Source organism: Tachysurus vachellii, chromosome 12, assembly GCF_030014155.1.
Source record: "Tachysurus vachellii isolate PV-2020 chromosome 12, HZAU_Pvac_v1, whole genome shotgun sequence".
NCBI classification, from domain to species: Eukaryota; Metazoa; Chordata; class Actinopteri; order Siluriformes; family Bagridae; genus Tachysurus; species Tachysurus vachellii.
Window position 1 is genome coordinate 20,098,718 of NC_083471.1, and position 13,504 is coordinate 20,112,221.

Genomic DNA, 13,504 nt, shown 5'->3' on the forward strand with positions numbered 1-13,504 from the left:
TGATACTGTCAATTAGCATCTCATTGACCGATGTATCAGTTTCATTTCTTCTCTGCCTTTGTTTTTTATCAAAGGTTCAAATGTCCTGAAAATGTAGAACGATCAATAGGTGAACCAATCACCAAGAAATGAATCAGAAGTAGGCAAGAAAAGTGTTTTACATACATCTTTGTAGCCTCGGTGTGAAGAACGTGGATTGTCAACGGTTGGTATTTAATTTGCTTGCTGTTCTTCTTGAGGGCAAATACTCAATTACAGTTATAGATAAATTATTTCTGCTGGCTGAAAGTGGGAGCTGTGTAAAGGTTGGATGATATAATATAATAAAGTGACTGTGTGATTGTGTGTGTGTGAGGGCTGAATAGAAAATGTGACATTTTTTTTGGAAAAGCCAAAAGGTTTCTTTTGAGTATTTAGCAACATTAACATCCTGTATGAGCGGATATGTGTTTATCATTGACAAGATGCAGCATGTGTGTTTGCCTTTGTTGTTTTTTTTTTTTCGTGAAATCGTGTTCCCTTCAAGCACTTTTCCAAATGGAGCCAGAGCTTGTTGTCGAGTGCCCTTTATATAATGGCATGATATATTGTCAGTAATGGGCATGGGCCAGGCTTAGAACTGCCTTTTTTTGCATGTTTGTTTTTAAGAACAAAAGTCTGCATTGAGTGAAAAAGTCATTTTACAGTTCATTTATGAAGTGTGAGTGTCTTCTGCAGTGAGACAACAATCACGTAGATGAAAGTACAGAAAATCATTTTTGTTTTTAGACCTGATTTAAAGAAGGTAATGTATAGTATGTATAAGGTAATGTCTAGCGAGACTAGAGAGAGTTATAAAGGATGACTGTGGACATGCAAGTCACTAGAGAATATTTATACAACAGCATGGATTTGGTCAAGATGTCATTCTGTTAAAACTGACTTTTATGAAGCAATTAAAAGTTGCAAAAGGAATAAAAGACTTTGTGATGTGCTTCACCTGGAAAATAACCAACAGTATCTGGTCTTGGCATTGGGCTGGATTTATTGTTTTCCTGTAACAGCAAGTCCCATCATGTTTTTTTCTGTACTTATAGCACACTCAGAAAACCAGATGTACATTTATAAAGCCCGTAAAGGTTTTTTTTTAATCTAATTTCATTTGAACAGCTTGTGAAAATGAAAGAACATCTGTGAAACCAAGCATAACAAGTTGTGTTGATTTAATTGAAATGTCCTCTTCATGTTCTCCTAAGGGTATACAAACTTTTGCACTCGACTCTAACGCTTTGTTTCTCGTGTGATAGTTTAGTTCAAATCTCTTCGGTAATCGATAAAAGACAGTTTGAGAGGAAAGCAGTGTTTTCTTCATGCTTAAGCATTTGTTCACAAGAAACTTGTTTTCCTTTCAGAATGCCATGCGTCATGTTCACATTGTACAGCAGGAAATGTCTACAACTGTACTTCTTGCCCTCAAACCAGTGTCCTCTACAATGGACAATGCCTCAGTCAATGTCCTCATGGCTTCTATGTCCAAGACCGAACCTGCCATGGTAAGTACAGTCCTTGTCCTCTCTCTCTCTCTGTTTTTTATTTTGCTAGGAAAATGATTTTTCATTAAAAAAAACTGTAAAAGTTGCAAATAAGCTTTAGAAGATAAATTATCCTATACCTTTTTTAAGACCTACCTAGAAAACTTTCTGTTATGAGAAAAGAAATGAACATGAATCAATATGACTGTGAAGACACTGACAGCTTTAATAGCAGTATATGTAGTGGAGTATTGCCATTTGTCAGTAGGATTCATTATAACATACAGGGGGAGTGTATTAAAGTTTTTCAGCAACACATGCCAGTAATGGGCTGTAATTCCTGACGCGAATCCGGCTCCCTGTATCGCTTTTTGGCTCTGCACTTTAAACATCGTTTAAAAGTCTGTTGGATTCCACGCTGCAGGCATTTTAAGACGAAGTACAAGCCAAGAAGAATCCCACGTACTTAAAGTTAATGGCAACATAATTCCTTGTTGGCCGCCTTTTGAAGATAAACTTAAATATGTTGAGTCAGTGCTAGATAGCGAATGGCTTCAGTATCAGGCTCATTTAGGAAGGCTAATTGAGTGTGCTAACCTCTTTTCAGTTGGTCAACCCAAGGTGATTCTGTATCAGAGTGTCACATTCTGAATGATTTGCTCGGGGTTAGTGATTTAAAAGAAAGATCTGTTGCAGTGTTATGTTGTTGGAGGCATTTTGCTAGCAAAAGTTTTTCCAACTGCAAATCAATACACGGTTTTTCTGACTGATCACTATTAGACTTCAATAGAACATATCTGTCCTGATGGGAGTGGTCTATTTCAAGATGACTCCGCCCCATTCAGAGGTCATGAGCATTCATTGACTTTAGCAAATCGTCGCTGTCAGGCGGAATCCTCGTATCTCCAAAACCGTTATTTTTCAGGAAATTAAAAAAACGCCGTACCTTATCTGCAATGCACAGGGTTTAGTCCGCGTTGCAGTGGATTGTTTTGCGCTAAATTCCTGTCCTCAGACGAGCACCAGAACTAGCGGGGTCAAGATTTTTTTTTTTTATTTGAGCCCAGTGTTTTGAAGACATTTACCTCAGAAGACGTGTTGATTCGTTGCGACTCTTCTTGAGGAGAAATATGCCGCGAAGCTCTCCCGCAGAGTGAGGAAGAGGTGGACAGTTGAAGTGTCCAATGGAGTTATGAGATTTGCACTCAAGCTATTTTCAAGGCTTTAGATTGGTTAATAACTTGTAAAAATAACAGACCCACGTGGGGACTGACCAATAGTATCGATATGTGAAAAAATATGAAACTGACCAAATTTGGACATACGAGGTTTCTGCCCGACAGCGACGAAATGTCACTGACTATTGACATGCGCTTGTGACATGGTCTCACAGGAATGAGGACGTGGGATAAAGGATTTTTACACATCCCCAAAGGGTTCTTTTCATTTTTTGTTTTTTTTTCATGGCGTACTTTTAAGTACTTTCTACAGTCTAGTTCTCTTCAGTCCAGTTCATCTCTTGCTTTCCAAATTTTGCCACCTTTCTTTTATCTATAACTATAACTTCTTGAATAACTCCAATCTAAAATATTATGTTGATATTTTGTTGTTATTTGCTTGAGCTTTAAAGTAATGAAGCAACATGATTCATTTTACGTTCATATTTTACGTTAAATCATGACTTCAGCACGGTACTAATTGTTTTATGCATCTGAGTTGGCAAGGCTTTCTGTTTTGGGGTCGTTACTCCATCCTTCCATCTGTCCGAGGTTCTCATTAGTAAAGTATCTTAAGAACGAGTGATGATTTTAGGATTTCTATGGAATTATATGGAATAAGATGGAATTTCTCCAAATAGGGACCAGTTCAAATGTGTAAATGTCTGAAATATTTTTTTTATTTTGTCTATTTTAAAGGTAGTTCTGGCAAATGAATTAATCACAAGAAGTACTAAACTTGGTGGTGGAGACACTCCTGTTCAAATTTGACTTGTGTTTGCTGCAAATATTCCAATCGCTACATAAACTGACTCTGTGGTTGTTGGTGTGTTTGGCGATAATAGTTCAAATAGATATATAAAGAGTGGTGTGTTTTTTTTTAGCTTGCCATCCAACATGTAAGGGGTGTTTGGGTCCCTCTCAAGCTGACTGTACAATCTGCCCACCTCACGCCAGCCTCCACAACGGCTACTGCCGCACCAGCTGCCCCGAGGGACAGTACCTAAACGCCGTGGGCTACTGTAGTGGTGAGTAGGTCACATTAGTAATAATAATAATAATAATAATAATAATAATAATAATAATAATAATAATAATAATAATTTAGTCCCCAATTCTAAACTGATATTTGAACATGGAGTATATATTATATGTATAATTAATAGTTGGTTAGGTTATTTTGTCAACCAGGTAAAAGAAACATTGCAAAATTCAATTTTATTCAGAAATAATGTGATAATAATTAAGATGATTATATATTTGGGATTTTATATCAAGAAGTAAAGCTTTGTCTTATGACTGACTATTCTTTTGACTTTTTTGAATTTTGTTTTTGTTTGTTTGATGCAATATTGTTAAGGATTTCTGCTACCAAATAAAGTTTGCTGTGTCTCCGGTCTTGTGTAAGGTTGTGCCTCAACAAGCATGGAGATATGAATAAGAGAATCCTAATTGGCCAATAGATAGAAACTAGAAAAGGAATGATAACAAGTCTGAACATAGATTCAAATAAAAAAAAACACACACACACAAAAGAGATGAGCTGCACTGCAAAGGATTGACTTATTCCTGGTAAATCTTGGAAAATTCCTGTCACCGAGACCTGTAACTAGCATGAGATCTAACTGCATCGTGTTTTACTGGGAAAATGATGATCTTATATTCTAAGCTAGCAAGACTTTTGCAGGGAGAAATTAGGATATAAACAAATGGATTAATATATACATGTTTTAATTATTCCACCATTAAAAAAGAGATCAAAGAGGCTTTTGCTGGTTTTTTAATATCACTTCAGCTCAACTCGTTGCCTGGTGGGACTTCTCGGAGAGGCACATTTTATCCCTCTCACATAATCAGATGTTCTCATCACCAATTCTAAGATAATGCCTTACACAAGCCGTATAAATACATTTTTAATAATAGATCAGATGTTTTACGTTTAGCTCAGAGCTTTCTGCATGTCTTCTCCATCTCAGACAATAATAACAAAAAATATGCAGTGTTTCTCCCTTTTCTGTGTGCTTTTTTCGGACAGGAAAAAAAATGTTTACAATCCTAATGGAAGTCTAAAGTTGTTGGGTGATTTTAAAACTACATGCTTTAAAACTACAGACATAACACAAACTTTAAAGTTTTTTAGAAGAAACAGACATAAATGCATTTCTTTCCAAAGCTATTTAGTTTTATTCTGTTTCTTGGGGAAATATTGTAAAACGTTCCACATGACTCCTGTTCATGAAGACATTTTGGGATCTATGCATGATTAATAAGTAACTGAGACACCACTATGTTCACTCTAAGGCTGTACTGACTGCTGATAACTGTAGTCTTATCACTCAAAGCCAAACTTCCAAGGATTTCTGCTTTTCTTGCAAAATACCCTTTTTTTTTGTCTGCCCCAACAACTAGCCTTAGACTTTCATTACAACAGGTTTTTCATACTTCTCTCAGTACAGAAACTTTTACTGTGGAAAGCACACATACACTACAGAAACAGAAGATAGACATCAGTGTAAAAAGCTCCGGAGTATTTCTTTAAGAGGATTAAAGCTGGTTTAGAACACTGGACAAGGACAAAAGAGATTTTCAAGGTCTCATCATGTCAGTTCTGATCTGGGCTGTTAATCCGTTTTAATCCGTAATCCATTTTATTCATTTTAATGCAAGGAAGATAGAATACACCCAAGATTTAAGCCCACAATATTCTGGTTCATAACCTTCTGGCCTCCTTTCTCTTAGATTGAGCTGTTCTGTCTTTCCTGGTACTGTATATATATACCTTTTGTCACATAACATAAAATCCAAACATTAGCAGCTGTCTTTTTTTTTTTTTAGAAGATCAGAGGATATTGTGTCTGGCATTGTTTTGGCAGTGACTCTAAAGCTAATTAGGTGATCTAGTTGCAAAGTGACCTTGTTAGACTGGCATTATAGTAAACAACAGGAAGAAGATGGCTGTTTAATATTTAAAAGAATGCGGTCTGAAGTGTTTATGTGCAATAAATACCTTCCTGCCGTTTTTGAGTGACCTTCACTCAACCCTTTAACTCTCATCATATAACAATGCTAAAATGATTAAATATTTATATGCTTGGGTTTATGGTATGTACAAACCCACACACACATACGTTCTGATTCACTGTAATGATCTATCAGATCTACCTGCTACCTGCCTAAAGCTCTGCCTTCACTCCTCTTATCAGATAAGAAACCAGGGTTAACGGTAAGGTACGAAAAGATGAAAAGATTGTCTTTGTTCACTGAGCACCTTCTGTGGGCATGATAATGGCTTATTGTGCCTGTGACTGATGGTGCTATGATTTCTCTCATTTTTTTTTTGTTTACCGACACTTCCTTTCAGGTTAGATTTCCAGTAGATATCCCAAATTCAAAGCTACAGTCTGATACTTGCACAGGGAAGTGAAAAAATAATAAGCAGTATGTACTAATCATGTACCCATTCTCCTCCCTTGCAGAGTGTCGGGAGGGCTGTCAGCGGTGTACAGCAGACCTGCAGCTAGGCTCTGGGACTGTGTGTTTGTGGTGTAAAGGCTCCCAGTTGCTGCTGCTGGGAGATCACTGTGTGCATCAATGTCCACCGGGACACTACAAATACCATGGAGCCTGCAAGAGTGAGTATGGTAGATGCTTTTATCCGATGTAAGGCAGAATCTAACCAAGCACATTGCTGAGAATGAAAAGCACTGTTCAAAGGTCTAAGAGTGCCGTTCTGCATCTCTGGTGAGATTTAAACTTACATTAGAACTTCTTTTTTACTGTGCAAGCACAGAACTGTAAATTATTGAGCTTACACTGTCATAGACCGGACGCACAGGGGCTCAATGATAGAAAGCCTGGACACAGAAGAGCACAAACACTGAAACACTAGTCGCAGTGAGGCCAAACCACTGAAGCCCTAGCCACAGAGAGAAAGCCTGCTATTCTGAGGCACAGAAACTGACCATACGGAGGCCCAAATACAGAAATGCTGGCCATAAATACGACTAAACACAGAGACTATGCCATACAGGGTTAATGGTAAGGTATGGCCAGGATAGAAAAAAGCTGAACATAAAGATACCAAAATTTAGAAATTATTGCCATTCAGAGGCACAGATAGAAAAACTCAGGACATACAAAGGCCCAAACACATACAGTAACCCCTTGTAATTGAGTGGCCCAAACACATAATCCCATGGCATTAGAGATGCCTAAACTCTGTAACTCTCTAGAAACCCTGTAATGTAGTCACATTGATCCAGTGAATATAAATTCAGTAGTGATGGATTAGAGCATGTACCAGACTGAAGGAGTTCTATGTAACATCATAATACAGCTTGAAGGTTTTTAGGCATTAGGCATAGCCCACTGTGAGATAAAACTGAAATATTCTGAAAGAAGTAATTGAAACACTTTATTTCTCAATCAAGATTCAGCTTTTCAATAAAGAGCTGCTGCTTTTTGAAGCAGCATAATCAGCTCAGCTGATAACCAGCACTACATCTTCAGCAAGCAGCTGCACAACTGTCTATTGTGTGAATTAAATAGCCTTGTCTCTTATATATGGCTATATAAGGCTTTGTCCATATTCTCTGTGTCCATATTCTCTCTTTGTCCATTGTCTTTGTCATCCATCCAATGAATATGTCCTACATTTTTTCTCTGATTCGAATGAAGTTCCATAAAAAAACACCATGCTATCAGTTGCCAGGCTGCAGCAGCGTCTCAGCCTTGAAAATGCCACTGATTATCTAGACTGACTTATGTAACTATTTCAGAGCAGCGTTGAGACTCCTCACCAGTATTCCTGCTAATTAGTGAAGCCCAGTGGCTCACATCTGGCTTTACATTTACAGTTATTTATTTATTTATTAAAGCAGTTATGCAGAATCTTGGACAAGCACATAGCTGTTAAAGGAGCTGAGAGCACATTAATGTAGCAACACTCAACTAGGAAGAGTCACAGCTAAACCCAGGGGTTACAGAAATTGGTTGTTCTTAAGCACGCTGTAAACACTAGTCACAAACCTGTCATTAATTATTGGAAGCTTTTCCAGATTTTTTAATGTCCTATTTTGTCCCTGTTTTTTTTTTTATGGCAGTCTCTACACACCTGCTGAAATCATTCCATCACACAACAGCTATCAGTCTGTAACAGCATGTGCTTGCATTAGGACCTCCTGATGATAGGGATGATAAGGAACACACTATACCTGGCAAACAGAACTTATTCAGGAAATCAACAGAAACAAGAGTAAACTTAAATTTGATATATATTGCTTATCATACGGTATTATTTTTATGTCTACATTTCTTAGAATGCCATGCGTCCTGTGCAGACTGCAGTGGAGAAGGAGCTCTGTCTTGTAGCTCCTGTATGGCCCCTGATGTTCTTGCCCCATCTGGTATGTGCATCTCTCAATGCCCCATTGGATACTATGCAGATGAACACCAAGTATGTCAAAGTAAGTGAACATTTATTTATTATTACTTATTTACAATGTTGTACTGTATTGAAGCTTATAGTACATTACTGATTTATTGTGTGTGTGTGTGTGTGTGTGTGTGTGTGTGTGTGTGTGTGTGTGTGTGTGTGTGACCGCACATTTCACAGCATGTGACAGCCAGTGTCGGAGCTGCGAGATGGCAGGAGTGTGTACATCCTGCAGAGACCCGGCGAAGGTTCTGCTGTTCGGCGAGTGTCAGTATGAGACCTGTGCTCAGCAGTACTACCTCAACACCACCACACACACCTGCAGAGGTGAGATCATGTCCAATTCAACGATGATGTAGTGCACATTGAAATATTAATTCAAATCCATTTGCAGGTTTAGTTGTAATGCAAAATATTAGGTAAAGCTATCTTCGATGTGATGTGACTAGTGTCCTTCTGATCAATAGAGGAGAGAGGAGTGATGTGCCTCTCAACCAGAGAATAGTATAGTTTAATCTTGTCACTGATATGAACCTAGAATCTCTGTACACTGGTCATTTGTCTTCCATCATGTAATTAATTAATAATTAAGAAGAGTTTTCTGGATGATGGCTGATGACTATGGGCACATGTCATGAAATACCACTTTAAGTTTATCTTATCTAAGTCTATATTATCTCTAATTTCTACGTCTATACACCATGTAGCACTTCTAACATCATTGTACCTTACTGACCAATAGAAAAGTGAGAAATTATCTGGATGATTGTGTGGTCACTGCCTTGTCAGAAATTGGTTGGTGCACAAGCTTCTTCTTGCAACCCAAAGTTCCACAATGCAGTACATGTACATGACACAGTTGTGCTAAAGTGCAGGAGTGACTCAGCTCGACTAGTCGATGGTGCACACGGTTGTATCAGGATGAAACCTGAAGCTTTGGAAGCTGAAATGTTTGAGTGTAAAGATGAGAAGATGACATGGCTGGATGGGCTCAAGCTGAAATTTAAGAATATTTCTTTTTATGCAGCACAATTTTATGCATGAGCTCCGATCACTCAGATGGATGTCATGGCACTTATGATATAGTAATAATCCTTAATCACAGGTCACGTTAGTGGATTTTATTAATATAGTCTGACGTGAAGACACAATTTCTTACAGTCGTCGCACTGTCATGAATTTTAGAGATACTAATTTTGAGTGAAATATTTGGTTTCAGTGCAAATATGAAGCGATGGATGAAAACTGGGAATTTAAGTATATTTTTAATATATAATAAATAATGTATTTTTAAATAATAAGCATTAGTAGAAGTGTGCATATTTTGAAAATTGATGACTAAACAGCTCCTGGTAGGTATTTGTGTGTGTGTGTGTGTGTGTGTGTGTGTGTGTGTGTGTGTGTGTGTGTGTGTGTGGCAGAAAGCATGTCATCCAGTGGAGCATAATGATTGTTTTGCCTCCTAGATATTTTCTTTCAAATCCATATTCCACATATTCATCAAACCACAATTATTTTATAAAATCTTTGCTACAACGGCCCATTGTGCTCCAACAGCCTGTGATACTCTAAACGTGTTGTTAAATGCTGAACCACCCATTACAGAGCTGTTTGATTGAGAAATCTTTGTTGTGTATGTAATGAGCAAAAGACGGCCTGCTCTGTCATTAGTGAATATCACAACATGTTTTGTAGGAAGTGTTTTGTGAACGTTTTCTGATCGGAGCCTTTCATGTGAGAGAAATGATTTAATGAGATTTTCCTCTGTTTGGATTGTCCAAAGTGTTCAAAGTATGAACCCCTTGGATGTGGTTTAGAGAAAAGGAAGGGGTGAAAAAGAAAAGAAAAAGATTATTGTTTGGGATGAAGGTTGGGAGAGAGAAACAGTAAGAGGAACAAACAGAGTAAAAAGATTAGCATTGATTTCCTGACAGCCTTCTCTGTGCTTTAGTACTGTTTTTAACATGAACTCTTCTACACCGAAGTGTGTAACATCAATGTCACTATACTTCTTTTTAGTTAGAATCTGCTTGGAAAATAATCCATTGATATTGGATTAATAAATAGCTAATGTTTTAATTAACTTGCATGCAGATTAGATGAGATGAGATCAGATGAGATTGCTGTATACAGTCCAGACTGGTCGCTAATGTCTAGACTATTTAAAAGAGAGATGTACATATGAAAAGAAAAGGAAGAGGCAGAAGATAAAATACTTAGGGGTAAGAAAATGTTTAGCTTTAAGGAGCAAAGCTTCAGTTCCTGTTTCACTGCCAATGCGGCCAGTTTGATATAATTTTTTGCTGTCAGGAGGAGAGATTAGATGTGTGCCTGTCTGAATTGTTGACTTTTTTTCAGAAGAAAATCCAGCCAACTAAAGCAGGTCTCAGGGGAATTTCAGAGAAAAAAATGAAGTGGTTGGTTCAGATATAATGGATACCAAGTTGGGAAGATAAAACTGAAAACCTGTTTTTGCCAAAATTGGGGTTTAATGTTTATGACATATTTGTATGCTTCATTTTTAGAAAACCCTAAATATGTTACACCAAAATGATGTGGAAAGGTTTTCATTCATTTTTAATTTTGTTCTGGCTTTCAGCAAAGATGTTGGATAAGAAGCCAGTTTATCAAGCATGGTGGTAAAAATACATCAGGCTCCATAACACAAGTCATATTGTGTTGCATATGTGTGTATAACGAATAAAAACGTTGCATTATTGCCAAATTTCTATTTATTTCTATCTATCTATCTATCCTAATACATATATGTATATATTACTTTTAGTGGAATATTTTTCTGGTTTCCTAAAGTTGAAGTGAGATTTTCTTTTTGTTTGTTTGTTTGCCAAAATTCAGCCACAGAGACATCCAATGGATTTCTCCACACAAATAGTGTAACCGTGGGTCATCCACGCATCTATCTTTCTCTTTATTTATCTCCCACTTCATCTAAGTCAATGTATCTTTTGATTTCTCAATCTCATCGTATGTGTTTTGTCTGTGTCTCTCTCTCAGAATGTGACTGGAGCTGTAATGCATGCCGCGGTCCTCTCCGCACAGATTGTCTACAGTGTATGGAAGGTCATGTCCTGCAGAATGGAGTCTGCGTTCCCTCTTGCTCTCCAGGGTCCTACCAGGACAGCGAGAGATGCCTGAGTAAGTGTCCGACTGGATAATAAACTTTTTTTATATGGATATAAATTTCACACATTTTCTGTCTGAATACATTTTAATTTCATTTTCAGTAGCTATGGAATGGAGACAGCTGACTCTGCGCTAGTACATGCCAGCTCCTGTGACCTCACTCTGCCAAGTTTTAATGGCTGTGCTTGATGCCAAATAGAGACTGGGCTATTTTTTATGTCAGTGTGCAAGCTTTTATTGTGTTTAATACCGCAAAGGGCACTAAGAAAGTCAAAGCACTGATATAGTAATTAAAAACAGATCTTTATATTGTTCTTAAATGTTCACATGGATACATAAAGGCTACATCACCAATAAACATAGTGTATAACATGCCAGCGCAAAAAGTGTGTAATTATAATGATAAATAATTTCTAACAAAGAGTCAGAGGCAATAGAAAAGTGTGTAAAGTAGGTATGAGCTTTATTTGCTGAAGCTTTATATTTCAAGGCCTTGATGCTCACATGCCCCCCCCCCCCCCACCCTACTTCTATACTCTCCTTGAGAATTATGTTCCCTCCCACATCCTGCGATCAGTTAATATCCGACTGTGAAGCAAGAGGTCCCTTTCCAGAACCAATCTGTCTGTGCCTCAGTTGTGGAATGAACTTCCAACCTCTTTCTGTAAAGTTGAATCCATCACTATGAAAGACCCACCTCTTCTAGGAACTCTTCACTAACCCCTAACTTGTCCTTACTCCAAAAAAAAAACTCTGCACTCTGCACATTAGCTCTTACAGCTCTACTTTTTGCACTTTGCTCCTCTAGGACACAATTAAAATACTGTATGGTAGCACCACTTCCATTGTACTCTGCTTGATATCGCTTTCGTTGCATTTCCTCATTTGGAAGTCGCATTGGATAAATGCATCTGCTGAGAGTACGTATCTGGCTCCAATTACAAGCTAGCAGAGTTCCTATTTTAGTTCCTGAGTTATGTCAAATACAGTCGAAGGTCGAAACCAGAAAGCACAAAGAAACATGCTGAAAAAAATTGTATTGTTTATTATAAGACTTTTTTTGAATTAGTATAGCAGCAGGACACTTGTTTCTAAGTTTAATAATCTTGAAATGTAACAAAAACTCTTGATAAGAATTGCCAGTGAAGGTGAACACTGTCAGTTACAAGCCAATGACTGGACCTGCGGTGGGACAGATCAAAATAATACTAAAAAAACAAAAAACAAATACAAGATCACACGCCATTTATTGCTTTGGGGACCAGACCATGAAGGGGAAACGGTGACATGTTGATTCAAATTGTTGAAGGAAACGAAGAAATTTCCACTTTTAAAAATTTAACATATGTGAAAATGTAACTACATCTGTTGACATGAGAGCTGATTTATTTTCACTGAAGCGATACTGTATAATTTTCTGTGGTATCTGTGGTGTTTATGATAACCACAAATACATTTGACTGATGAATGCATGTAGTACACATTTTTACAGGTATATAATTTCCCCAACAGCTCCTTTTATGTCCACTGTTCATCACACGTACACTGTAGATATGGTAGATTAGATCAGGTTAAAAATGCTGCTGTAATTCTTTAAGATGCTTCTCTTTCTCTTTCTCCCACCCCAGGCTGTGATGATCACTGTAAACAGTGCCAAGGTCCTGGACAATGTCTTCACTGCCAACATCCGTACGCCTCTTTGAACGGCCAGTGTGTGCTGAACTGTGGCAGCCACCACATCCTCGATCCGGCCACACAACAGTGTGTCGGTGAGTAATTCTCAATTTAATGACATTTTCAAATCATATTCAGTACTTATCAACTCAATAATTATACTGATAAGATGCTGCAAATAACATTCACAGATTAATAGTTTTTTCTATTAGGCATAAAAATGCATCATATTACAATAGGCTTTCATTAATATTTATAAGGTTATATATTCATAAATGAGCTAATCAGACTTTTCTGCTCTGCAAAATTTCCCAGCATGCCCTTCTGGTTGTGTGGAGTGTATTAGTGTGGGACAGTGCCGTATTTGTGCTAATTACATGTTTGTCAAGAACGGACAATGCACTCCAGATTGCGATCAGGGATACTATGCTGACAGGAAGACCAGAGAATGCCAAGGTAACGCTGCCCTTTACTTTAATTATATTAATGAAGAATGAGAGTTCATTTGTTTCATTAGTCTGGGT

General features: G+C 37.6%; 1 protein-coding gene across 1 annotated transcript in view; it reads left to right on the plus strand.

The window, feature by feature from the left end:
* Positions 1–13,504, plus strand: part of fras1 (Fraser extracellular matrix complex subunit 1) — a 115,899-nt gene that overhangs the window by 56,451 nt on the left and 45,944 nt on the right. The window contains exons 19-26 of the mRNA XM_060882921.1: positions 1,392–1,532; positions 3,613–3,756; positions 6,205–6,360; positions 8,047–8,193; positions 8,343–8,489; positions 11,178–11,318; positions 12,935–13,075; positions 13,296–13,436. Of these exons, the coding sequence (XP_060738904.1) occupies positions 1,392–1,532; positions 3,613–3,756; positions 6,205–6,360; positions 8,047–8,193; positions 8,343–8,489; positions 11,178–11,318; positions 12,935–13,075; positions 13,296–13,436 (1,158 nt within the window). The remainder of the gene's footprint in view (positions 1–1,391; positions 1,533–3,612; positions 3,757–6,204; positions 6,361–8,046; positions 8,194–8,342; positions 8,490–11,177; positions 11,319–12,934; positions 13,076–13,295; positions 13,437–13,504) is intronic.